Raw genomic sequence first — 25,000 nt, forward strand, 5'->3', positions numbered from 1 at the left:
CCCTGGGGAGAGGGGGATTAAGATGTCTTCCCGTCACCTGTCTCATACTGTGGAGGCCCGGCCCTGGCCCTGTCAGGAAGGGAACTGCTGCCCTCGGTTTTAGCAGCCTTTGGCTGTAATCTGGAGGGGCCGAGTTGAGCATTGCTGCAGGAGTTGCTCAGGACAAAGCTCAGACGCGGTGACAGCAGCGTGCAGGGCAGTGCTGTGGGTCCGTGAGCCTCCATCCAGGTCCCCGGCATCTGGAGATGCTCAGATAAAACCCGCTGCCTGCTCGCCTCGCTGTGCAGCAAGCCGCAGCGAATTCGGGCGTTTAATCTATTTTTGAGGAGAAAGCTATTTTTGCTTTGCGAGATTTAATCATCGCCGAGGACCTGTTGGCTCTCGCCGACGACTTTAATAGCTTCTCCTCCGCTCGCAGCATCCAGCTAGCGGGGAGCAGCGGCCCCTGCTCGGCCACGGCTCGCTGCCAGCGTCCCGCACCGGCAGCGCCGCTTCTGTGCACGGCGAGCTGCCTGGTGGTAACCGGCAGCTGCCTTAAGGTTTCTTTTTCATTTTTTTTTATTTCTGCTTTTTTTTTTTTTTTTTTTTTTTTTTTTTTTCAGAAGTGCCCGACCTGATGTCATTTCCCTCTTGCAAACACCCCGGCTCGGCTGCGTCTGAGATATGTCACGGGGAGTGGGAGGAGGAGGAGGGGGAGCCAGAGTGCGTGCCGTGTCCCAGGACCCTGTTTACATAGCATTCCCAGCCGAGGAAGCCCTGGTTTAAATAGGATCGGAGGCGCGGGCTCCCGCAGCAGATGAGGAAATGCTTGCTGTGGGGCTTTAAATTCCTGCGTTCCCATGCGCGGGTGCAGAGGATGAGCCTGCAGAATGCCTTTCCTCTTGGGTCTCAGACAGGTAACCGGCTTCGGTGCGGTGGGCGCTGCTTGCTCGAGGACGTGACTCGCTTTTATTTTCTTCCCCCCCTCGCATAAGGAAACGATTTCCAGTTGTCCCACAGCAGAACCCTACAGACGGCACTTCCCCACCCGTGGCATTCGACTGGGGAGTGCGGTTGTGTGAAGGCTGCTTTTTGGTTAGCGAGGAAGGAGCGGAGCTGCGGTCTGGGGAAAGAAACTCCTGTTTTGGCCGTGGTGGGGTAGGACTGCTGGCAGGGTTTCTCTTTGTGTTGTGCTCCTGTGCTGGTTTGGTTTGGTTGGTTTTTAGGAGTACTTTCCACAGTCCTTAAAATGGACTTTATATATATACCATGCCTAAAAACTTGTGCTAAACTTTGAACCATTTTCTTGCAGGAGCGGTGTTTTGAGCATTAATCTGTATTTAAAAGAAAAAAAAATAGGCACGTATTTCTTCCTCTCTTTCTTCTCTGACAAATGTCACCAAACAGAAAATGGCAACTTGCCGTGCCCCACACTTTGGTGACTTTTTAAGGGATTTCAGCTCGAACAAGAACCTTGGGGTAATGTAATGGCTGGCCCGGGGAGGGGAGTGAGAAACGGTAGCAACTGCCCAGCTGCTCCCTGCCGGAGGAGAGTGCCAACTATTTGTTCTGAGGCTCGGGGAGAGCAAAACCTTTTTTTGGTCTGGGAGGCACGTCTGTAGGGGAATCTTAACTGTAAACTCTCTCCGGTGCTGCTGGGATCTGTAATCCACAATAAATAGGTATTGCATGATATCAGAGTGCTGCCTGCAGTTTCTAACGTGGCATTAAACTTTCAAGATCTGGCTGTGGCATGTTTAAACTACCCACTTTGTGTCATGCAGAAATGAAGGGAAAATGACTTAACGCTGCTGAGTAAACAGTTCTGTCTCTTTCCTTATCAGTTCAGGTTTTGGTGAAATGCAGCTTCCCCCCACCCTGCTGATTTGAAAACACTTTTACACAAGAAACTACCTCTAGCACAATGACCCTCTGTAACTGAACGCAGTAGCTGTAGGAATAGTTCACTTGCTAGCACTCAGGGCACAGAGACTTTCCCTAAAAACATAGGAACTGAACCGAGGAGGGAGATTCGGGCACACGAGCTGAACAACTTCAGGTAACTCTCAGCTTGCAATGAGGCACAGCTGGCTTAGTGCTCGGGTTGCACGGGCATGTTTGTCTCTAAAGTTCCTTTTTCTGAATGGGTCTTTTTGTTTTAGAAGGGGGTTTGGCACAACTGAGGTACTGCATAAGGTGTAAAACTAGCAGTGAGGTGTGCTCCTGTTTCACTGGCTCAGACTGAGACCGTCTGTTTATCTCGGTGGCTGGAGGGTGCTTTTTTTTCTCTGCTTGTGACTTTTCAGCACAGATACCGAGGCATTTACAGGAAGCAGAAAAAGGTGTTGCCTCAAGAGCAGTTGAGCAAAGCTCTCGACTATTTTTATCCACTGATGGAGGATACGGTGGAAGCTAGCTGCTTGAATGTTAGTTTTAATCATTTTTAGACTTAAGAAAAAAAAAATGGGGGGGGATTTGGGATTGTGTCCTGCATGCAGATAGTATTAAGAAATTTCCCACTTGTAAAAGGGGGAACAAAAGAGTTGTTAGCGAACAGCGCTATTTAATTAAAAGCGTGGGAGGAATTCAGGAACATCTCGTCACGCATCCGCCTCTATTGTCTCTTGTGTTTGCCCTCGGACTGTAAACACTTGGGTGTCCGGGCTGCCTTTCTTCCCGTTTCCCTGCCCAGCACTAGGGGTGCTGCTCCCCGACGCCCGTCCACGCACGGAGCTGAGCGGGACGTCCCTTCATTTCTGAGCTCTTAGGGTCGCAGGTGGAAGCTCGGACACGTCCACCTGTGCTTCGCTGCAGAAACATTAAAGAACAAAGGGAAGGAAGGTTGAAATGTTGGATTCTTAACTCTTCTTTTTTTTTTTTTTTTATTTCTTAATTCTAAGTGCTCGAGGTTTCTGGTGTTGTCAGCTGTTTGGTTCTTAAAACAGCCGAGCGCAGCGCAGCCTCCTCGCAGCCGTCATTTCCTGGACGCGGGTCTTTCACGCGAGCGGGCCGGGGCTGCCGCTGGGAAGCTTCTAGCAAGGTGTCGAGGAAGTAAACACTTTCACGTGGCCCATGCAGCGCGAATAACGGCAGTTTGTGCCGTCTGAAAGTGAAACTTGCTACGAACTAAAATGAAACCAGCTCTTTTTGAAGTATCCCGGTGTGCCTGTGATATATGGGGAAGCAGTGCTCCTTTGAAGATGGCTGGTGATTCCTCCGAGATAAATGGATGCAGATAACCAATTTGTTCCTTAGGTAAGGGTTAATAAAACCTCGGAGGTTCTGCATCCTCTGTGGGTAAGATGGGCCTGCTGTGGCTGATTAATCACGGAGATTTAAATATAATTCTCCTGACGCTAGCATTAGCGAAGTAACAAATGCTGTGGATTAGAATTCCTGTTTTGGAGATCTTTATTGTGCCTGGGACAGCTCAGAGGCATAACTCCTTCCCCTTTTATTCTCCAATTATTCTTTTATTCTCCCCTTGGAGAATTTGGATGTTTGTATTTAACACCTTTCTTTTTCACCTTCAGGAAAACAAAATTTGAGTAGGGTGTCTTAGGAAGAAATCTCCTGGCTTCGTTTATTTCCTGGCCCCAGTAGTCTGTCTTAAGGCAGCCTGGCAGGAATTTATCCGCTGTGGTGCTGGGGGGCTGAGCCCCCAGGTTCCTGCAACATGCAGCGATCGAAGCAAATTTCATCTTCACCAGACTTTGGTGCTTTTGTTCAATTGGTCCCACCAAAGGCACAGCACTTGCTTAGATAGCTGCTGGTTTATGTTCCAGGGGACTAAGAAACCTACAGGGTTTGGATGCTGTACGATGACCATGGTGCCAGGGAGGAGGCTGGGGGGCTGCTGGTGTGGCCTTTCAAGTGAGGCTGTACCGCTCCTTGCTGCCGTCCCGCCCGCTGTCCTTCCCTGAGAGCACCTGGAGACTTATTTTATTTTTTTCCCCAAGATAAATTCAGGTTAGTAACTGCTGTCCATGAATTATAGTAAACCTTATGACAAGATTTGGCATTCTGACCTAATATTTTCAGCAGCGACTTTAACCTTACCACTTCTGGCTCTTTCCTGACAGAGATGCTCATCTTCTCAAGTAGCTTTGTGTTTGCCATCTTGTGAGCTGTCACCGATGGGGCTTGGCTAACAAACGCCAGCGGTAGTCTGACAATTGAACTTGAGTAAAAAGCCAAGTGGTACCTCAGCAGTATCAAATTGTTTTTCCTGCTGTTTCTAACACGCATATTTAAGATACTGGTAGTCACTTCCATTTTGTTACTCTGTGTGCTTAAAGAATTTATATGGTTCAAATAGAGATCATGAGTTACTAAAAAATACCTAGGTTTGACATGCTATTCTGAAGGTGGCGTCACGCGTTTGGATCCCTCCTGCTTGGTTGTTGTGGGTGCAGCTAGGTACTGAAAGCAAGGGTCTGCTGCCTGTGAGTAGCGAGATTAGTGACATAACTAGGTCAGGACTTTGGTAGTAAGCATCTATTTAAAAACAAAGTCCCCTGTGGGAGCCATGAAACCAGAGCGGTCAGAGGTTGAGCCTGAGTCCTGTTAAATCCAGCAGCACCTTGCCCTCGGGCAGGTGCCAGCCTGGCAGTCTCCTTCCTGCTGCTGGTCTTTTCACCACGTCCCGCTGCTCGTAGGCCTGCTGCTCCATTCTTTACTCACCCCTGGCACTTCATTATTAATCCTCACCTCTTTCAGTCCAAATAGTAATTTGCTGTGTAGCGCTGTACAAACGCTGTACTTCAGCTTGGAGAGCAGAGGGTATTAAGAATAGGTCTAAAAATCTGGCTTACCATATCGAAGAGAGCACTAGCATGCAGCCTGCTGCCAGCAAATGCAAGTCGCGTTTCCAAGTATTTTCCAGGGTGTCTGGATGTTACCGAGGCTGGGATGGATGGATGCTCTGCCAGGCTGAGTGACACACGCAGGCCACGCACATGCAAGGTACTCATATTTAAGGTAACGGAGGCCGGATTTCTCTGGAAAGAAGAGACAGAGCAAAAAGCTAAAAAGGTTATTAGATCTCAGCAGTATCAGCCACTACTGGTTTGAGTTACCTGGTTAGTGCCAGCTGAGGAGTCATCTTTTGTGGGTGGTTCACTGCCAACTATGCACTTGTGAGCGTGGGCTGCGGTGTTTGTTGCTGCAGTTGCGCGTATTAATTTTCAGCTTGGAAAATAGCCACACTGGTCTGGAATCTGCTCATCTTCATCTTTCTGCTGTTCGACATAGCAACAGCATTACCGGGTTAACTGCTGGGTTTTGAAGGTAGAAAAGTGCATTTTGTAGTTTCTTGATCCTTTTATCGTAATAATACTCCACTGTCAGTCAGTTCTTCTTTCCCTACATTTCCTATCTTGGCTTCAGAGGCAATAAATCCCAACAGCTATGGCCATTAAACCCAACCACCTAGTTCTGAAAACCTGTACAAATGTAGGATAAGGAGGTCTGATGACGTCCTTCCTTGCGTTGAGGGGCAGTTCAGCCAACAGGCTTCCACAAATGCCTCCTGTCATGATGGTGCCCCAGATTTTGACCTTTACTTTGTCACGTAGACCTCCAGCAGAGGTCCAACACTAAACTGGAAGGTGGAGAAAGTAACTGGCTTTTTTCCCTGGCACTGACGTTAGTGTTAGCTGTAGCTTTAGGCTTGACAACATATGCCACTGCCTTGAGTTCTCTTATACCCAGCACTGCTGGATATTTTAAGGGTTATTTGTAAAAGCACTTGACAGCAGAAGTGTGCTGCTGGCAGAGTTGCCAGCATGGTTGTGGGTTTATCACAAATGCCAATGTATCAACAGCAAAAAAATAAGTAAAAATTCATCCTTTTTGTATTCAAAGGAAGCTGCTTTACAAAATTTGTGTATGACAAGGGAAAACTCCTCTAGAATAGGGAAAACACCTCTAGAATACTAAGAGACTCTCCAAATGCAGCAAGATGAGGTCTTCACATCTCAATGAGTATCTTTAGAGTGAGCCTGCTTGAGATTTAACAAGTGGCCTCTGTTAGACTGGAGCGGGAGATGGAACACCTCTGGGACTGCAGAGCCATCTCGTGAAAGCTCTTGCCTTTGAGTGTACACCAGGGATCCAGTGATTCCAGTTTCCCAGATCTGTGTCAGCTCTTGCGATAATGCCAAGGAGGCAGCGATGTACGCAGAGCCCAGAGTACGTGCTGCTTTACAGGGCAAAGCCAGCTCCTTGAAATTAGCTGGAAATCTCCAAGGCTTTGCAGGAGGGAGATAACGGATGGCATGTTCGGGCCTCTTAGTTGTGAAACAGGAATACTCTGCTCTCATGGAGCCGAACACCCTGAGAACAGACCCGGGTAGAGCTGCTTAGTAATCCTGTCTGGAGGCGTCTGCAGTTAGCCCAACAAAGGCTGGCGGGGAGGGATGTGCTTGCCTGGACAGCCAGAAAACAAGGCTGTCCTTCAGCAGGGAAGCCTGCGTTGGAATGCAATAGCCACTGGCTATTGGGGAAGAAAACACTTTCGGGAAGAAACCCTCCCCCTCTGTTGTTTTCCTAAGGCTACCCTAAAAAAAACAACAACAAAACCTCTTTGTGGTACTTCAATACAAACTCCGTGCTCTTAGGAGTGATTTAAAATGATCATTAAAAGTGCTGTTAGATGGGAACTAGAGATGAAGGCAGGTCGATAAGATGTGAATGTTCCAGCTTTGCTTCTATTTTTCTTTCCCATGTATATATTTCTTATCTATAATACTACTGTTTCAATCTTGTGCCTTGTCTGTGGCTGTTGGTGTGAAAGAGGAAGCACAAACCTTTGTGATATTGTTTCCAGGAGACATTTAGACTGTAGATAAGGACACTGCTGATATGTCTTAAGTAGTTAGTTTGGCAGCATGTGATACAAAGAATGAATGGGAGAAGGAAGTAAAAATAATGTTACACTGATGATAAGAAGTGTGCAGGATGGGATTTAATTAGGAATTGAAGCCTAATCAAAGTGCTCGGCAGAAAGTAGAAGCTTCCTAACAAAAAAATGGTGCGTCCTGTATCATGGCTTGGGCTGATAGCCGTGCATAACCTCTTCCTTGGCTTGTGAAACAGTGGGCTAACATGTACAGTGGCTCAGCTTTTCACATAAATGGTTCTTGACCTCAGAGGGGAAGAGGAAAGGAGACATCTGTAACGCAACCCAAAGCGATGCTCTCCTCAGGTTGGAATTTTTGTCTCTTCCTGAAGATTGGGTGCCTTTACCTTTATCTCTTTCCCCATGCTGAGTTGAGTAACCTAACATTGGAGGTAGCTGTGCTCTGAGCCAGGGCTTGGACCACATGATCTACTGGGATTTTTTCCAAACCAAATTATTCCTTGATTCTGTGAAACTATTTGGAAACAAGGGTGACAGCTCTGGGTCCGAGACGTGGAACGGGGTCTGACGCCTCCACGTTCCCAGAACCTGTCGGTGGCCAGGCTGGCAGAGGGCTGCACCAAGAGGAGCTGCCCATCCCTCCTGATGTGCTTGGCACAGCGCATTCAGGCCTGCCTCCTGCCTGGGCTTTGAGGAGCAAAGCTGGTGGCCCCGCACCACAAGGGCTTTGAAACCTTGGGCTTTCTGAACTGCATGCGCTGAGAGCAAACTGTGAGCCTGTTCAAAGCTACAGGTGCTTGCACATTAGAGAAGCTCCAGACAGTGAGTTTACACCACAGTCTTGAACTTTTCTTCAGATGCGAAAGCAGGATGTTGCTTGAGACTGGACCTCCAAAAGCAGAGGAGAGCCTGTGAAAACAGGAATGCTGCAAGTCCTGAAGCAGGAAGAATATTGCAGTGTTGAAGCTGATACAGGCTGCTGCTGCCAAAAGACCAATGTGTTCCTTATTGCTATCCTTTTGGAGCAGGCAACGCTGAATGGAACAAATTTTGGGGAGGAATAAACACAGGTGGTCAAGGACAGATCAGTGTTGTGATGCGGAGGAGATCCTGAAACGGCACTGTGGGACTCTGTTCTTTCACCAGCTCCACGTGACTCGTTTGCTAGTTCAACATGTCACATTGATCTTCTTATGTCACAACCGCAGACCTCAGCTGGTGACTTTTTGGCTTGTGCATTATCAACAGGATTGCTATTTTGCAATGGGATCTTAATTTCTCAATTCTGTTGATGTGAGAGCCAAAATCTATCCCGATCATCAGTTGCTTTAACTCTGTAAAGCCAACAAAAGTAAGGAAAAGTGTAAATAAACTAACAAGAACAAATGAGAGTAGAGATGTGTCCTGTTTCTAGTTCTTTTCCCTGACATAAATTACAGTTTCTGGAATGAGCAGTGTTCCTGAAGCAGAAAATGCTGCGCTAGCTCAGCAGCGTCTGCTAAAAGTTGCTATCAGACACTGTAATTAGAGATGGAAAACTGCTCCTTAGTCTGTAGGAAAATGTTGTTTCTACTGTTGATGTGCAGTGTTTTAAGATCAGAATATGAAATGTTTGCTTTAGCTATGTGCAGCACAGCAATCTGGCCGTTCTGTCCAGCAAAGTGGTGTTCTCCTGGAAATGGGAAGCAGGTACCACCTTGGTGTGTCTGCGGTGAGTCGTAGGATAGCCCACTGATGATTTTTAGAGGCTTTTGGGAACCTCGTGGTGCCTGTAGTGGAAGGGGAAGTGGTCTGTCATAGGCAGAGTCATGTTTGCTAAACTGTGCCCTCACAGGATCAAATCCTTCCAAAAGTCATTTTGTCACAGAGGTCATAAAGCTGTAGTCGCTTTGGTTGTGAAACTTGAACAGATTCTGGTCCTGCACTTCTGGTTCATCTTTGTAGATTAATTTTTCCAGAGCTTAGTGTGGGACTCCTCTGCGCTGAAGCTGTTACCTGTCATCACTTGTTCAGTGGGCTGATCTGTAGTTTGAAAAAGACTTTGTTTTGCATGTGTGGTGACTACGTAGAGGTTTATGCGAAGCGGGGCCGTGTTGCACTTACTTACAATACAGAAACGGTTGGGTTTTGTTGGGCTTTTTTATTTATTTTTGTTGTTGTTCTTTTATTTGAAAGATGGTACCTACAAAACAAATTATTTCAACACATTTTTATGCTACTCCATGCTTTCTTTGCATTATTAGTAAGAAATTTTCAGTGAAAGAAAGTGATAATTTTAGACTTTGTTACAGGTTTGCTTGCATCATCAGAGTATTTTATTAAGGTCTGTTTGTTTTCTAAGAGCTGGTGTACTGCCTTCTAACTTCCAGGTTGCCCCAACACCTCTTAGAGACATACACACCACAGCCTGTAAAAGACGTCTGTTTTCTCACGTTCTGTACATTGTCCCACCCATGTTTTCAGACTAGCAGGAAACCGTGGACTCCTGGGGGGGACTGAGACTTCACACCAGCCGCCTTTTCCATCTTAAGTGTCCTGAGGACCTGCTGGGTGATACAGTACAGCTGATTTGGCTTTGCTCCTGGACTACTTCACTGTTCCAGGAAGAAGTTTTTACAGGAATGCTGATCTTATATAAAGCACATGGCTAATTATGAAGGAATCATTTGAGATTGGAATCTTGCAGGAACATACTGTAATTATCACTAGATCTAAATGAATCCAAGCAGTCTTTTCTCAAGTTATAATGTTCTGTTTATGAATACATTTTTTTCGCTTGGCGTGCAGCCCCAGTAGTGCAGCGATATTGTGTAAAATGTGAAACAAATGATATTTCGTCTTGAAGAGAATGCCTGGCTCCCAAAACATGATAACTTTTAATGGAAAAGGAAAGGCATGATAAGAAAGCAGCACTGTCTAGGTGCTAAAGCAATGTAACTTGTGAGTTTGGAGATACGGGGATTTCTTCAAAGCTGTCATTTATGGAATATATTCTTTGGTGGTCCCTAGCTGTATTTTAATCTCTATGTATTTTAAAATTTCCCAAGACCATAACTTGTGAATCTTAAATTGCTTGCAGATTGTTGGGTAAAAGACTACATTTACAGAAGATATTGACAAAACATCTTAAAAGTGTGTCTGTTTAATTTTAGGACAAGGAAACCTGCATGGGTGTCAACAATCAAAGTTACATATGTGAAACGGGCCACTGTTGTGGACAATCCCAGTGTTGCAACTACTACTATGAACTCTGGTGTAAGTCCTTCTGTTTTGTATGGCTTCCCTTCCTAATCTGCATGGCTGTCATACTATAGGTCTGGCTTGTGTCTCGCGGGGTGTTGTATTCAGCCCTTGTCATGCATTGCCATTGCATTTAGCTGCAACTCAAACCGGAGTTGACCTGATACAGCGAGGGAAATACTGTTGTTACAATGGGCACTGCCTGCTTTTTGAGGAGTAATGGGCTGTCTTACCACATTCATGACTGGAAATTTGTTGTTTGGTCTTCATTCTGGTTTGGGCAGTACTGAGGGTACTCAAAATAGCATTGTATGTGAGTGAGAAACCACAGCTGAGGGACAATGCCAACATGCACAACTCTTGAGTTTGACACACTCAAACGGAATTAATTCAGTGTCTTTCATCTTATTGTTTTAGTTCTTTGCAAGAATGACAGCTTACATCTGATTTATTTTTTTAAAGCTGTCCTCGAGGAGCAGGGCTGGGACGTCTGTTCTCTTAAGGAAGCGCTGTGTTGGGACCACAGCTCCTTGGGTAGAGGGGGTCCTGGGCAAATTTTGGGGGCTGCTGGAAGCTGAATACCATGGGCTGTGAGGAACACTCATTGCCCATTGCCTTTCTCATCTCCTGGGAAATTTTGTGAAATCTGGGATTTAAAACCACCCATGTTTCTAGTGAATGGTTAAGTGATTATCCCTTCCAAGTTTCTTTAGAGGGTAGCAGGCAGGTCAAAGCAGGTCAGCAAGACTGATAAAACAGCTGAAGGGATAGGAAAGTAATAAATGCTGAAGTTCAAAGGCGGACTTTGAGTTGTGCCTGGGCTGACAGTGTCTTCCTTTCCCAAGTAGGAACCATAAAGGGTTGAACATTGATCTTGACATGCTGTGGTACTGCCAGGAACCAAAGCTAAGAAGGCATCTGTCCTCCAGAAATTTGGAAATGTGGAACTCTGAACATTGCACCCTCACATTAGAGACTGGTGACATTTTCCTACCACACCCCACGGTATCTTGTAGCTTTACGTAACTGTGCTATCTACTTAATCCCTCTGCGGTGCCGACAGTTTCACTTTCTCAAAGAAACGTCTGTGTGGAAATGTATTATACATACAAAGAACATCACTTTACCTGGATCCAAGGACAGGAATAGCTGGCACTTCATCCTTTAGTCTGGAAATACACTCTTACTTTCCAGAGTAACCAGTGAAGCATGGAGGACGTGGTTGTAAATTAAACAGGACTCTAAGGGACTTCTTGAGAAGGCATTAGGCATCGGGCCTGTAGTGCCTGGCTGTGTCAGGGCAAGTGGTAAGAGTTGAACATGCTGTGGGCCTTTTGCAGCAGGTTTCTGTTCAGAGTCTCCAAGCAGCAGCAGAAACGATTTGGGACGGGGTGGGTAGCTCCGGAGACACGAGCAGGCCGAGGCACAGGCCTGAACGTGCGGCCTCCTCAGAGCATCGGGCTCAGAGCAGCCGGCAGGGTGGATGGCTGGAATTTGTTCAGACTAAATGGGGATTCGCGGAGAAAGCAGAGCGGGGAAGGTCAGGCCCTGCTTTGGAGTTGTGTGGGTGGGAACGTAGAGGAAGAGGCACGTATCCGGGGGCTTATATGCTCTGTGGCAAACAGGATCTAAATTGAGCAACAGCATGGAGTACAGCTGCGCACTGATGTTTGCTGCAGTCACCATGTTTCTCCCATGGACGCCTTGAAAGAGGCTTAATTGAATTGCATGCAAACAATAGAGTCAGAACAATACCCCCCTGCCATTTTAATGAAATGATTTTGCTTTTAACTTTAACAGCATGGCACGGACTTCTAGGTTTGGCAGTGCCTGGCTGCATCATGGAAGGTCTTGGAAGATAAAAACAGATTTTATTACAGGGAAGGAGAACGTTTCGGGCTGCTCTCTAGGGCAAGCACACAAGTTGCTTTGAGAGCATGGAGCAAACATATTAATGGCACACACTGACGAACAGTTCCCCGGGGAAGTGGGCTTCTGTGTTGAGATTCACATTCCTCCTGCGTAGTGGAGAGCATCATATACCACACTGAGGTGAAGGGAACAGTGCAAACTCGAGACCTATTCTTGCAGGCTTTCTGCAAATTTGGGCAAATGCCCAGCATTGATTTACAGTTGGTTAATGTTTTCAAAGCTTGCTTTGCCATTATGTGTGTGCTAGGAGGAGGTTTCTGGGATGGGGGGTGGAGGTGCGGGCGGGAGCATGTCCTTTTAAATGAAAACTCATGTTCTAGAGCATGCAACCACAGCTGCAGAACTGCTCTGCTGCTCCAGGGGTTGTTGGATATCCTCGGTATGTATGTGTGCTGAGGCACCCGTAAGACCTTTGAGGTGAATAGTGGCGATAATTTATGTAAATAGACTCTCTAACAGTAGTGAACTGATGCTGTGGCAAGCAACAGCTTTACACGCTAGGGAATAGATCAGCTTTTTAAAGGTTAATATTAAATTTTGGTTAATGAACAGTTAAATTGGCAGCACCTTTTCAGTATGGCTTCATGCTTTTCTTACGACTTGACTTTAACCAATGTATGCATGTAATGGAGTCACTTTTCAGAAGTGTCTGCTCTTCCCGGAATCTTCTCTGACCACCAGGACTACCGTGTGCCTGAAAACTGGCCTTCTTCCTTGTCCTGTTGAATTAAATGCTGGATATTTTTTTTTTACCACCACAGCTTAGCGGGGACAAGAAGCAGAGGAGGGTGGCATTTGAAATGGAAAAGAAAGCTGGTCTGTCTTTGTTGGATATGCCTTTTGAAATGTGAGCCTGTCTTGTGGCCACTTGGAGGATTTCCCATAAAAAGGATCATTCTCCCCTATTTAAGAATTTGAGGGAAGTTTGTCTTTGGAAATGGCTGACCTCAACATTTCTAGACAGCAAGTAAGGTTACAGTAATTATAAACCAGTCCTTGAGGGTAATGGAATGGGATGCAAAATCAAGGTATTATTTTGTTAAGGGGTGGAGTGGAGGAATGGAGAACATGATATGCCAAGCAGGTGGACAGCCTGTGTTTAAAATTAGATAACAGCTTGGTTCAGATTCCCCACCCATCTCTTATTAAAAAAATACAGTGCCATGTTGCCAAATAATAAAACTATATCCAGGTTTATATATATAGGTCTCATAGCTATATAAAGGTTCTATCAGTTCTTAGCTGAAGGTTGCTAGCTGTAAACATGGGGGGGAAGGAGGGGCAAATTGCAGTATGTCTCTTAATTTTTATGGAGTAGGATTTTGAAAAGGAGAAGGGGAGAAGGAGCTTTACTATTGCATCTCCCCACATAGGGGAAGCTGTCTGGATGGATGGTGGCTGAGCTGGTTCAGTGTTTTAGCCTAACAATTTCCTTGGGCTCCCTGGAGAGGTTGCAGTACTCAAGGGGGAGGTTGTGAGAGAATAGCAGCAGCCACTGCTAACAGTTTTTATTCAGGTCTGTTATGATGTGCTTGTGATTTGCTGGAGTTTTCTGATGTTGACCTTGGTCCAGGCTTGATGGGTGTTTTATTGCTTAAACGTTCCCAAGTGCCACTTTTCAAACTAGAAGAAAGTAATCAAGGAAGGCAGTTACCTGCATTTTGTCGGTTAAGAATTAAGGCTCAGAAGTTCTGGATTTTCCAAAGTTTAAGCCTATAATGTGTTTTGAGAACCAAGTCCACATCTCCTGACATCCATCCTTGTCTCCCCCTTGCCCTGATGAGGAGCAGCATGAAATCAGACAGTTCCCGAGGCACTGAACACAGCAAGCTAAGCTGCAGAAAGTATTTTATATGCTGCAGTTGGAAGAATAGTATGGGGTGCTTCAGGAATCGCAGAGCGTGGAGACAAGCAGCTGGTCACAGCACGCAGAGGATCTCAGCTGCAGCCTCTCAAAGTCAGAGCATTAAGGTACTGCGCAACAAACCAGCACCGGTGATGAGTGGCGATTCAGATGTTAGATGTACCACGTTCTGCTTCATTTTGGCAGCTTTAGCCGTGACACTGAGCCCCTCTGTTTCTGAAAGAAATAAAATGTCTTGGCTATTTGGGCCATGGTGGAGGGGTTGTACAGGGAAAAATCTGTTTGCAGGCAGCACAGTTGATGTTTTTGCTGATTTTGAACGTTTTGCTCATCTCTGCACGCTTCCCCTTGGAATCTCTAGACAGTTCTTTTCCCCAAAAAACGTGCTGCCAGAAAATTTTGGCAGGAATCCGGTTAGTTGCTAAAGCTCTAGCAACTGCTGCAACACGTACATGTTCCAGGTCAGCTTTATAACAGGAATTCATTTCCAAAGACTTTGCTGCAGTCTCCAAAGCCCTCAGTCAAATAAAACGTCGGTCCCATGTTTTCTTTCTCACCCCGCGTTATCTTATCCTTCAGTTTAACCGAGTCCTTTTTTTGGAGAGGGATTTGTCCTGTTCCTTGCCTTTCTCGCAGCCTCCTGCATGGTTGTGCTTGCTTTCTCTTTCTCAGGTGTATGAAACTTCACCTCTGGCTGCTGTTACTCCTCAGCTGGTGCTTCAGCGGTGACCCTGCTGTTACAAAGCCTAGCAAACAAAACAAATGTCACAACTATGCGGAAACAGATGACAAATGGGGTTAGTAGGGAGTTATTTTCTTGTACTTCTGTAGGCTAATTCACACAGCAAAATCATCTTAGGCTGGTTTTGGTGTGGTGATGTTCCCCTATACAAAGAAGGCAATCTCTCTTGCATAGTCTCACTGTGCCGATCCTGACCTTCACCCCATGTGGGCTACTTGCATCTGCTAAACAGTAAGAAAAGGCAAGACAGCCAGCCCCTGCTGCTTCACCCCCTGCCTTCTGAACCTGCAACTCAGCTCCTCACCAAATCCTCAGATCCATCACTTAGTCCACATCTTGGTCCCAGGTTAACTGCACGCGGCCTCAACTGGATGTTTCTCTCTGATACATGTTAGACCAATATTTAATGTGCACTTTACCAACATAAAGGTCTTGATGGGGTATATCACTTACGACAGAATTGACTGGAATTAAACAAGTCTTCTGGAGCACAGGAACAATTGTTCTTCAAAGGCCCTCTCCCCAGGAGAAGAGGTGGAACAACAGTCTGCAGATTTACTGCCTCAAGTTGGTGCTCATTGCAAAGGATTTTTCTGAAACATGTCTTTTTCCATCTTACCACATGGCAGTGGATGTCCTGTGTATACTGGCCACTCTTCTGAAAGCTAGAAACCAGCTGCAGTTAATGTCCATCACCTTCTGTCACGAGTCACCAAGCTGGGAGCCAGTGAGCAGGAGCTGGAGATGTCGCCTTCAGCTTTTTCCTTTTACCACTGCAATCCTCAGATAGTCAATAACACTTTCCTGCAGTGTGATCGGGCTGGGGCTGCAGTTCTGTAGACTTAAATTGACATAAAGCTGTCACTGAAAGTCATGGTCGTTCTCTTGCTGCTATTTGGTTGGGCCAGATGAGTTTCAACCTCCGCTGGTTCCCTAAAACCAGTTCAAAGCACGGTTGCACACAACTTAGTGCTGGCACGAGGTATGGAAGAGACAGGCTGGAGGGAACTCGTCGATCAGCGGCCTTCTTTTCCTTTAAAATGTTCCTAGGCCTATGGCCTGGATCCTCGTCTCGCATTCCTGAGCAGCAGCGTTGACTCACGCGGGCTCGTGTTGAAGAGGCAGGAGACGACACGGTCTCCGTGCCAAGGACACTATAAAACCCAAGTGCATCCGAGTTGTGGTACCAATTAAATCTCTCTCCTGTTTTTGATGATAGCGTTGGCCCTGGGAAAGACAATTTTTTTTTCCAGGCATGGCCAACTGTGAGGCCGCTATCTGGGAGATCGCATTTTAGTCAATGAAATTGTCCCACTTCTTCTGTTTAGAACCAGCTCTCGTGAAGCCAAAGCTATTACCCAGATGCTTGTCAGGCAGACACAAAAACACTTTGCAGTATATTTTGGCTCCCTTTTAGGGGACTTCCTGCCAATAGAGCAATGGCATTTGCCCAAGTTTACCGTGAACTTGAGGGCAGATTTCTCTGTTCCTACCCTTGGAACGCTCCAGAAAACATGTTTTCCATTTTGCACAGGATAAAAGGAGCTTCCCTCGACGGGGCTGCTGATGGCAGCATCCCAGGCAGCGAGCACAGTACATGTCCTCCTCGGCATCAGACTGAACGCTGCTCCCCACTTCTTCATGGGGAAAGAATGCTCTGTTTCTTACTCTTAAGATGGTCTATTCTTGGTTATTCTTAAATCTGGGCAAACCTATGGTCAGTGCCTCAGGTTTTCTTGAAGCTCTAGGCCTGGCATGTTCTGTCATGGCTGGTAGAAGACATCTCCAGTGCGTGACCTCTGATGGGGCTCCCTTTCCCAAGGAAGCTGAGAACACAGCAGCCTTCTCATTGCTCGGTGTTTTCTGTGCTTGTAAGAGATGACTTTCCTGGGAGGTAATTCTGTTTGCAGGTCATCCTGCAGCTCCTATTTGGATCCTCTGAGCATGGTGCTCACGTAGAGCTTGCAGCTCTTCCCTGAGCCTGTCTGATGCTGGTAAGAGCTTGGTACTTCTGTTTTATTTTTCTGAAAGCTTTTGATGCTCTGGCAGTGAAATCTCTTGGCAAAACTCAGCTCCTTGGCTGTGTCTGATTCCCTCTTTGCTTGCATCATTATCAACCCATTGGCATCACCACTCAATTTGACAGAAAATACAGCAGCACTTCTCAGAACTCAGCACTTTGCAGCCTTTTTTGGACTGCAGAGCGTTTCAGCCTCTGACTCTTCCATAAACCAAGAGCGAGCCTGAAATTGCCTTTAAATCTCACGGTCCCCTCCTGCATGTTTAGCTCCGAGCTGGTGCATCGCTTCTGCCCATGGTGTCCATCAGCAGCCGTTGGTTCTCCAAAGACCCTTTTTCCTCTCAGCCTGTCAGCCTCCCCCTCCGATCGCAGTGAGCTTTTGCTCCCCGTGGTTGCAGCCAGGCTGGCAGTGGGAAATGCCCCCTGGAGCTTCCCTTTCAGGTCGGACCATTCTGGCAGACCTGGTTCTGCACGCCCGGTGCCTGCCGACATTTTCTCTTTTTCCAGTGACTGCAGCGACAGCTCAGCACAGCACAGCTGAAACCAGCTCGTGTCCATATGGGCAGGAGGTGCGTGCTGAAGAGCACAGGGAAAGCTTTTGGGGACAACGAAAGCAACTGGAAGCCCAGTTTTACTTGGCTTTTGGAGGCCTTTTAATGCCAGACTTCTGTTGCCTCTGCACATCTCACCCGTTTTCGGCACGAAGCAGAGCTGGTGCCTGCTTTTGCCATGGGCCAGGTGTTAGCTTGTACCGTTACAGTGCTCTGCCTCCACGTTTCCTGCTCGTGTTGTGTTGTCTTTGGATGAATTTGAAATTCCCCTCCGTCCCCTCTTGCCAAATGAGCCGCTGGGTGCGTGGGCCAGCGCTCTGCTCCGTTTCCCTCCCTGCTGCTAGTTGGAAGCCGAGCATCACCAGGTGTACAAATGCACAGCTCGGCCCTGGACATCTTCACTGCTCTCTCCATACTTTTAGACATAATATTTACACTTGGCCTTTACGTGCAGCTTTAGTTCAAATAAACGGCTGTACCGTGTATTCGCTAGGCTTCTGCAGGGTGTGGGTTCTGCAGCCAGAACTGCAGCTGTGCCCAGCCTCCTGGCTAGGGCACGTTATGGGGCCTTCTGAAGGCTCCCAGCACCGTGCTGGGCTTGCAACCAGACCTGCAACCAGACCTACAACCAGACTCAAGCAGGTGAGCGGCTTCCCAGGATTGCTGCGTGGCGAGGTGGGGACAAAGCCCTGAGAGAAGAAGCCAGAAGCCAGGTGGAGCAAGCAGCTCCGCTGGGCACGCAGCGCCGATCCCCTGCCCTCACCCAGGCAAGGCCTGGGGCTCGTGCTGAGTCAGGAGTTGAGTAATTCCTAGAAGCTCCAGGAAGAGTCCGTGGGTAATGAAACCAGGCAATAGCGTGGTATTAGTGGGTTCTGTTTTCTGGAAATTCACATGAAAAACACCAGGTCCCGTCCATTTGTGGTCGCGAGCATGCACGGAGACCCTTGGTACCAGCATGGAGGTGTTGTTCCTGGCCCTGCGACCAAACTGCAACCCAGTAAATTATGGTCTGTTTACTTAAAAATGCCACCTGCGGTTTCAGTAGGATCCAGCACTAATTTATTAGCCCCAACTGCTGTGTGCTGTTACTGCCCGTTGTTTACAGAGCCGCTGCGTGGCTTCTCGGCGATGGCTGAGCTTACTTTGACCCCTACGCTGAGCTTGTCCACCAGTTTGTCTGCAAAGCACTTCGGGATTTCTTTGGAATGGGCAGAGGAAGATTTCTAAAGAAATAGTTTTTTAATCCACTGGATGCAGGCTTGGGTGGGAGCAGTTATTCCCTGCAGAAAAATCCGGCTGCTGCAGCTGAGATTGCTTAACAGTGGCACTTCTCCAGGACATCTTAACTAACTAAGTGCTGCCTGCTACCACTGCCTCCAGAGTCCTTGGGAAAGGGCATGAAAAAATGTGTTAAAAAGCATCCGTTTTCATAACCAGCTAAAATCCCTGGATAGCCGGGTGTAATTTTCCATTGTTTTTGAACGGGCGATCACGGATCGCTCTTTGAAAATAAGGGGCACTGAGGGATGAACCGCAGGCCTGCCTCAGCGTGCGGTGGCGTGCTGTGCGAGTGACCTGGTTTTGAGGAGCTGTTCTCGCTTCCTCAGCAAGCGCGGGCCAAGGAACCTTCCCGTAGCAGAAAATAAAAGTATTGGTGGGAGTTCTCAAACTGCGAGACGGTGACTGCAAACGCCTGGCTTTGGAGGGAAGGGCTGGCAAGACTGGTCCCTGTAACTTGTATAAAAAGTTGGCTTGAGGAACAAGAGGGCGCTTGGAGGGCAGCAGACAAAAAAAAGGAGCATGCAAGACCTTAATTTGATAGCGAGTTTTGATAAATTTGGGTACAAGGTAGAATCTAGCTCAGCAGGGAAACAGGTTGTGCAAGGCGAGGGGGATTTCGATTCCCTGTGCCAAAATACAGGGAGAATTCGGGTTACGACACAGGGAGGTGCGAGTCCCTGCTCAAAGCGCTGGAAGGCACGGGGCCGCGCATCCAGCTCACCTACAAACAGCTCCGAGAGCAGCGATACGGCCTGATTGCACTTTGTCCTGAGACAGAGCAATATGCCTCTCATTCCTGGGATTCCTAAACTGTTCACCTTTCCCCACCCAGCTCTGAGCAGAGAAAACACCTCTCACTCCGAAGGGGATGCTGAAATCAAGGCGTTGTAAGGCCAGGCCGGAGGAGAGAAAGAAGCAGGCAGAGTGACCCCGTTGAAAATGCTTTGTTTTGTTTTGTTTTTTCACTAATTTTGTATGTTTGGGAATAACAGGGAATGGCAGAAGTCCTACCAGGAGAAAAATGGTGTTGTGATCTCTGCTGAGGGGTGGCTGCCAGGCCTCGTGTTTATAAAGAAGGAACACTCCCGGTATTTTTAGCTGCGAAAATTAAGCTTAAAAATGATAAAGATTACAGATGCCTCTGAGCCAAGTCAGGCTGTGGGCTGCAGTTGCAGGAGGCCAAATCCTAACCTGGTGTAAGCAGCGTAGCTCTTGGGTATCTCTCTGAGACGTATTTCTCATGTATGCAAGCAGGAAGGGAGCTTTAAAGAGCATGGGGGGGAGTTACTTGGCACGTTAGCAGGACTGGAGAAAATTCAGGAAGCGCTCATGTTGAATTCCCTTTTACAGAGCCCTGCGTGTCCTGTGGCACTGCACAGAGACCAGCCGCGGCCCAAACAGAGCAGAAGTTAGGTTCCTTGAGGATTCGGTGTGGGGGGCTGGATTAATTTAACTTCGGGTAATTTAGGACATTGAATACAAAAATAAGTTTTAAAAATATTTTGAGACGTCTGTGTAAAACGAGTATGTTTTTGTTAAACATAACAATGGAGGATTTGGGCTAGAAATTAAAGAGCAGCGCAAACAAAAGCACAACATAGTGCTTGGGGTTTTTCTCTTCTTCTGCGGTCAATCTGCAGAGTGTCTTTTGTGTCTTGATTATTATTTTCAAACCGAAGTGGCTGTGGGAGTCAAATTCAATGCTATTCACAGATCTGTTTATGTTTTTTGCCAAAAGAAGTAATTTCCAAGGGGTGGGATGGATGGATGGATTTTTGTGGGAGGGGGGAGCCAGAGCTCCACATTCTGTTCTCCAGAGCTGTGACTAGCAAGCGTGCTCCACGTTGTACCAAAGCACGTACAGAATTGCCCAAATCAGCGACGGCTCCCAGAGCAGCAGTCCCTTATGCAGGTGGGCGCGTGCAGAAGCCTCCCAATGCCCCGTGGATTTCTGCCTGTGGAGCAGCACGGGGTTCAGATCTGGGCTTTCCGGGGATCTTCCCCATCGCATCTGTAGGGGTTCCTGGGTTGGATGCGGCTCTTGCGCCCTGGCTAACATCTCGCTCTCCCCCCCCCTGCAGGGTTTTGGCTGGTGTGGACCATCATCATCATTCTCAGCTGCTGTTGTGTTTGCCATCACCGACGCACCAAGCACCGTCTGCAGGCCCAGCAGCGGCAGCATGAGATCAACCTGATCGCCTACCGGGAAGCCCACAACTACTCAGCCCTGCCCTTCTATTTACGTACGTACCTCGCGTCGCTTTTCCCAGAGGCCGTGGGGAGCAGTGGTGGGGACAGCTCTGCTGCCTCACCGGGGCTTGTGGAGGATGGGGGTGATGTATTGCAGCTGCTGGATGCACGTCAGCCCCCTGGGGTCAGCACCTTCACACGCACCATTGACTTGGCTGTGTGCAGTGATCACCTCGGTGCCTTCCTGGAAAGGTTTTAAAAAAAACTTTCCCTCGGGATGCTCCTTCTCCTTTCCAGCCTGCAAACACAGCAGGTGGGGGTGAGATGTGAGGGGGTGGTTTCACAAAATTTGGGCACGCAGGCTGGGCAGAAGCGGTGCCTCAGCTGGGACCGTGCTGGCTTCCACCCCGTGCTGCAGCTCCCACGCCACAGTGCTGCTGGTGAGCGTGAACTCCATGAAGGAGTGTCCGTGGCTCAGGGAAAGCATGACTGATTTGTGATCACAGTGCCCTGGTACGGTGTGCTGGAGTGGAGAGCCTCAGCCTTTGACTGGAGGTGCCACAGCTGAGTTTCCTATAGCAGGTTGTCGAATTGCATGTGCAGACCTGCTTTGCTCATTCAGCTCTTGCCCCAGCAGCTCTTTCCTCCCCAGCCCCAGGGATACACAACTACGCATGGAAAGCTACAGTGCTATCTCTGAAGGGTTCCATTATTTAAGTCCGTTCTGCCTATATAGGCTATTATTCTGTTGCCTGTTATGAAATAAATACAATCTTTCTTAGATTTGAGGGTCTGTAAGTACAACGGACTCACTTCTCTTGCTGGTGCTGCCGGTTTATTCTGACCGGACCAGAAAAACTGAATCCACCCCTGAAACAACCACCGTAAGCCCAGATGCTAAGTTTCTTGTAACTGCTTATGTCTCTTCATAATCACACACAGCTTTGTGAGATGAAATCTTTGCTCTTGAAAGTGGAAACTCAGCTGAGAAGCCGGTGTTGGAGAGGGCTGGCAGGTTATCTCCTGGGTTGTTCCCTCCAGCCAGCACAGGCCACACCTTGGTGTGGTTTGTGGGGCCATTTGGGGTATGGGTAGGTTTGCCTGGTAGCCCTAAGTGTAGACCTGAGGGCCATAAGGTCTGGCTGCTGTTCCCAGCTGTGTCCATCTCCTCCTGTAACTGCCCTCCTGTGCTGCGATCGCTGCTTCTCTAAAACATGGAACACCTCTTTTGGTTTAATTTTTGGCACCGCTTGTAAAGCCTGTTGAGCTGTTGGGTGGCAAGGTGCTGGTAGATGACAAACTGACCTACGCTCATAACAAGTTTCCTGAGATAAGCTGCTTGTGAATTAACCTCTCCTTGCCTCCCGCTTTCAGGGTTTCTGCCAAATTATTTACTACCTCCCTACGAGGAAGTGGTGAACCGACCGCCAACCCCGCCACCGCCATACAGTGCCTTACACCAGCAGTGCGTCCCAGCAGGCAGCAGTAGCACAATCCCAGACACGCCAAGAAACCTGCAGCCAGCACAGAGCAGCTCCGCAGCACCCGGCGGCAATAACAGCAGTACTGACAACGCCGGGTCCCCCGGCCTCGGGGACCCCGAGCCTTCCACCGCCGCGCTGGTCGAGCGAGCAGTTGCCAAAATGCAGAGCGTGGAGCCCGGTGGTACCAGCACAGGAGCTGAGCTAGTGGAGAGGGCCAGTCCCGAAAAGGATACGGAGTGCAAGGAGGAACTGCTAAAAGGTTACAGCTCCGAGAGCTTAGAGCAGAGCAGCGCCATTCCCGACGCGAAGGACAAGACGCCGGGCAGGCAGCGCCGCTTCACGGGCGACTCGGGCATCGAAGTCTGCGTATGCAACCGGGGCCATCACGACGACGACCTCAAGGAGTTCGACGGGCTCATCGATGATGCTCTGGACGGGCCCCTGGACTTCTGCGACAGCTGCAGCGGCCGCCCGCACGGGGACGAGGAGGAAGGGCTTTTTAATGCCGCGGAAGAGCAGCACCGTGAACACAGCCACCACCACCTGCCCCGGCAGCCGGTGTGTGTACTCTTGAACACAATAAATGAGCAGGACTCTCCAAACTCTCGTACCAATAACTCCCCCAGCTAAGGTGGAAGAGGGGAAGGGAGAATCGGGGGAAAAAAACACAAAGAAATAAAAGTGAAATAAGCAGATTAAAACTTTAAGAGGAGGAAAAGGTGATATACAACCTTTTTTTTTTTTTCTTTCCTCCCCTCCGGTGTAATTCGGGGACTAGTCCCGAAGGCCCAGCTTGCGGGGGACGGGTTGCTCTGGGTTTTGTTAATCATGTCCATCCTGCTCTGTGAGGCAGGGAGCGATGTTTCTCAATGAGACCTTCTAACAAATTGAACTTTCCCAATGGTGATTTTGGTGATGGTTATTATGAGTTTGTTGGTTTTAGTTTTCCAAAACACTGCTTTGTCTCGCAATCAGTAAAGCTCAGCAAATCTCACCCTGGGAGGATACGGAATCGCCATAAGGCTTCAGCCTCCAGGTGTCTTCCCAGAAGCAAGCAGCTTCTGACAGTGCCGGCAGTCAGTAGCCCAAGAGTTCTGGTTTGATATAGTGCTCTTGAGGCATTGTGGATTTCTTTTCATTTAAACTTTTTTTTTTTTGGTGTGTGTGTTAAACTTTCCCAAAGCTGATGAACGCCTCAACACATCAGCCCTATAATCTCTGGTGCTTCAGTGTTTAAGACAGCAGGTAGGAAATTTCCCACTTGAAGCTGGTAACTGAAGGACCAGTTTCTTCCAGGAGTGTTAGTCTACCATAAGCAGTCTGAAAAGAAAGGGTTTGCAGAAATTTGCCTTTATATGTAATTTTCAAAGTGTATTTGTTCAATGCCTCCAAGAGCACAGTTAGCAGTAGAATCAGGGCAGCTGGGCTGCCTTCCAAGTACTGTGGTCTCCGAATGACCTTTTCCCGGTGTGCTGCAAAAGGGCTTGGCTTTATTTTTTCCTTATTTTGCACCCCGAGAGCAGCACACTTGAGTTCAGATGACAAAAAAAGAACAGGGCTCTCTTTGGCCAGCGTGCCTTCAAGCTTCAGCGATGCATGTTGAACAAATGGAGACGAGAGCTCCGTCCATTGCGAAGGGATGACTTTACCATGTAGATGTGGAAGACCTGTGCAGTATTTTTTTTTTTTAAATCCAAAAGTTTGGTGCGATTCTGATGTTGACCACTTACAGGAAATGAATGTCTGTTTTTTTTCATATTTTTTTTTTATGGTGGCAACTGGCTACTGTATAATGTCTGTGAGCGTGTGTGTGTGACTGCAATCCATGCATGCGAGTCCTACTGGTAATATGAAAACCTGCTGTAAGACTGCAAGAAAATTTACTGTAGCTTTGCTTTAATAAACGGTAGAGATTTCGTTAGTAACAACCCGAAGGGAAAAGAAAAAAGAGCTGAAACTAACATTCCCTGGAGTGCTCGTGTGGAAGAGAGCACAGATCAGACTATGTATCTTGTCCTTGGGTTTTCTCCCCGTCCCTTTTATAATTATGGTCGTCCAGATCATTACTGTTATGGGGAAAAAAATTGAAAACTGAACTCAGTCGTACTCAGATTTGATTGATTGAAAACCAAAATCAGTTTCAAATGAGGTGGAAACCAAAATACAATGTCTTTTCTGATAACTTGCCTGCGTGTGTGTGTATCTTTTTTGAGGTAAGAAAAAGATCTCCTCTTCAGTCGGTGGATTTTGTTTAAATGGAGGTACGTAGCACTGTCCTGAATGCAGATGATGGAGCAAGATGAGTGGTGCTTGTTTCGGTGTTCTACGTGCTTGAAGGTAAAACTCCCACTTCTAACTTTTAAAAGGGCAACTTGTAGGAGAACTTGGCTCCTTTGCTCCTTGCAGCCTTTCCCAAACAGCACTTTGGTAGGTATATTAGGGTGCTCTTAAGAATTAAAGGCTCTGGTCTGGATTCGGGGAACTTTGTTTCTGGATGCCTCCTGTGAGAGTGATAGCAGAGCTGGAGTGTAGCCCTGGGGTGGGCTGGCTCGCTGTACAGCCACGTAGGGACTGGCTGCTTACAGCTCTGCTCATACTTTTGAGAAGAGAATTAAAGGTCCTCACTGCCACCCCCAGAAATTCTCCATGTACTGGCACTGAGGTTTGTTCCTCACATCATGAAGGAAGCTGGAAAAAAACACATCAGACCTTACAGTGTGGGATTTTCCTGCTATAAATCCTGGGAATGGCCTTGTGCCGCTGGGAGAACTTCTGCCAACATTCCTGTTATTAGAAGACAAAAATCTCCGTGTTTGCTTTCCTGCCTTCTCCCTAAGGGCAGGAGAACCCAAAGT

The 25,000-nt window shown here is 47.7% G+C and overlaps 1 protein-coding gene and 1 long non-coding RNA gene across 4 annotated transcripts; both read left to right on the forward strand.

Annotated features, from left to right (window-relative positions):
- Window positions 1–254: 254 nt before the first annotated feature.
- On the forward strand, window positions 255–24,327 carry WBP1L (WW domain binding protein 1 like). Of its 3 annotated transcripts, none has more exons than XM_035329931.1 (4): window positions 267–896; window positions 9,994–10,096; window positions 20,553–20,714; window positions 22,036–24,327. In XM_035329931.1, the coding sequence occupies exons 1-4, from the start codon at window positions 870–872 to the stop codon at window positions 22,773–22,775; spliced, it is 1,032 nt and encodes a 343-aa protein (XP_035185822.1). In that variant the 5' UTR covers window positions 267–869; the 3' UTR covers window positions 22,776–24,327. The 3 variants fall into 3 exon arrangements, with proteins under 3 accessions (XP_035185823.1, XP_035185822.1, XP_035185824.1); XM_035329933.1 differs by lacking the exon at window positions 267–896 and adding an exon at window positions 1,906–2,038; XM_035329932.1 differs by lacking the exon at window positions 9,994–10,096 and having other exon boundaries at window positions 255–896.
- LOC118169031 lies at window positions 10,103–16,397 on the forward strand. The gene is made up of 2 exons (XR_004751894.1): window positions 10,103–11,621; window positions 12,775–16,397. It is a non-coding gene; the product is annotated as an uncharacterized LOC118169031 (long non-coding RNA).
- Window positions 24,328–25,000: the final 673 nt, after the last annotated feature.

Source organism: Oxyura jamaicensis, chromosome 6, assembly GCF_011077185.1.
Source record: "Oxyura jamaicensis isolate SHBP4307 breed ruddy duck chromosome 6, BPBGC_Ojam_1.0, whole genome shotgun sequence".
NCBI lineage: Eukaryota > Metazoa > Chordata > Aves > Anseriformes > Anatidae > Oxyura > Oxyura jamaicensis.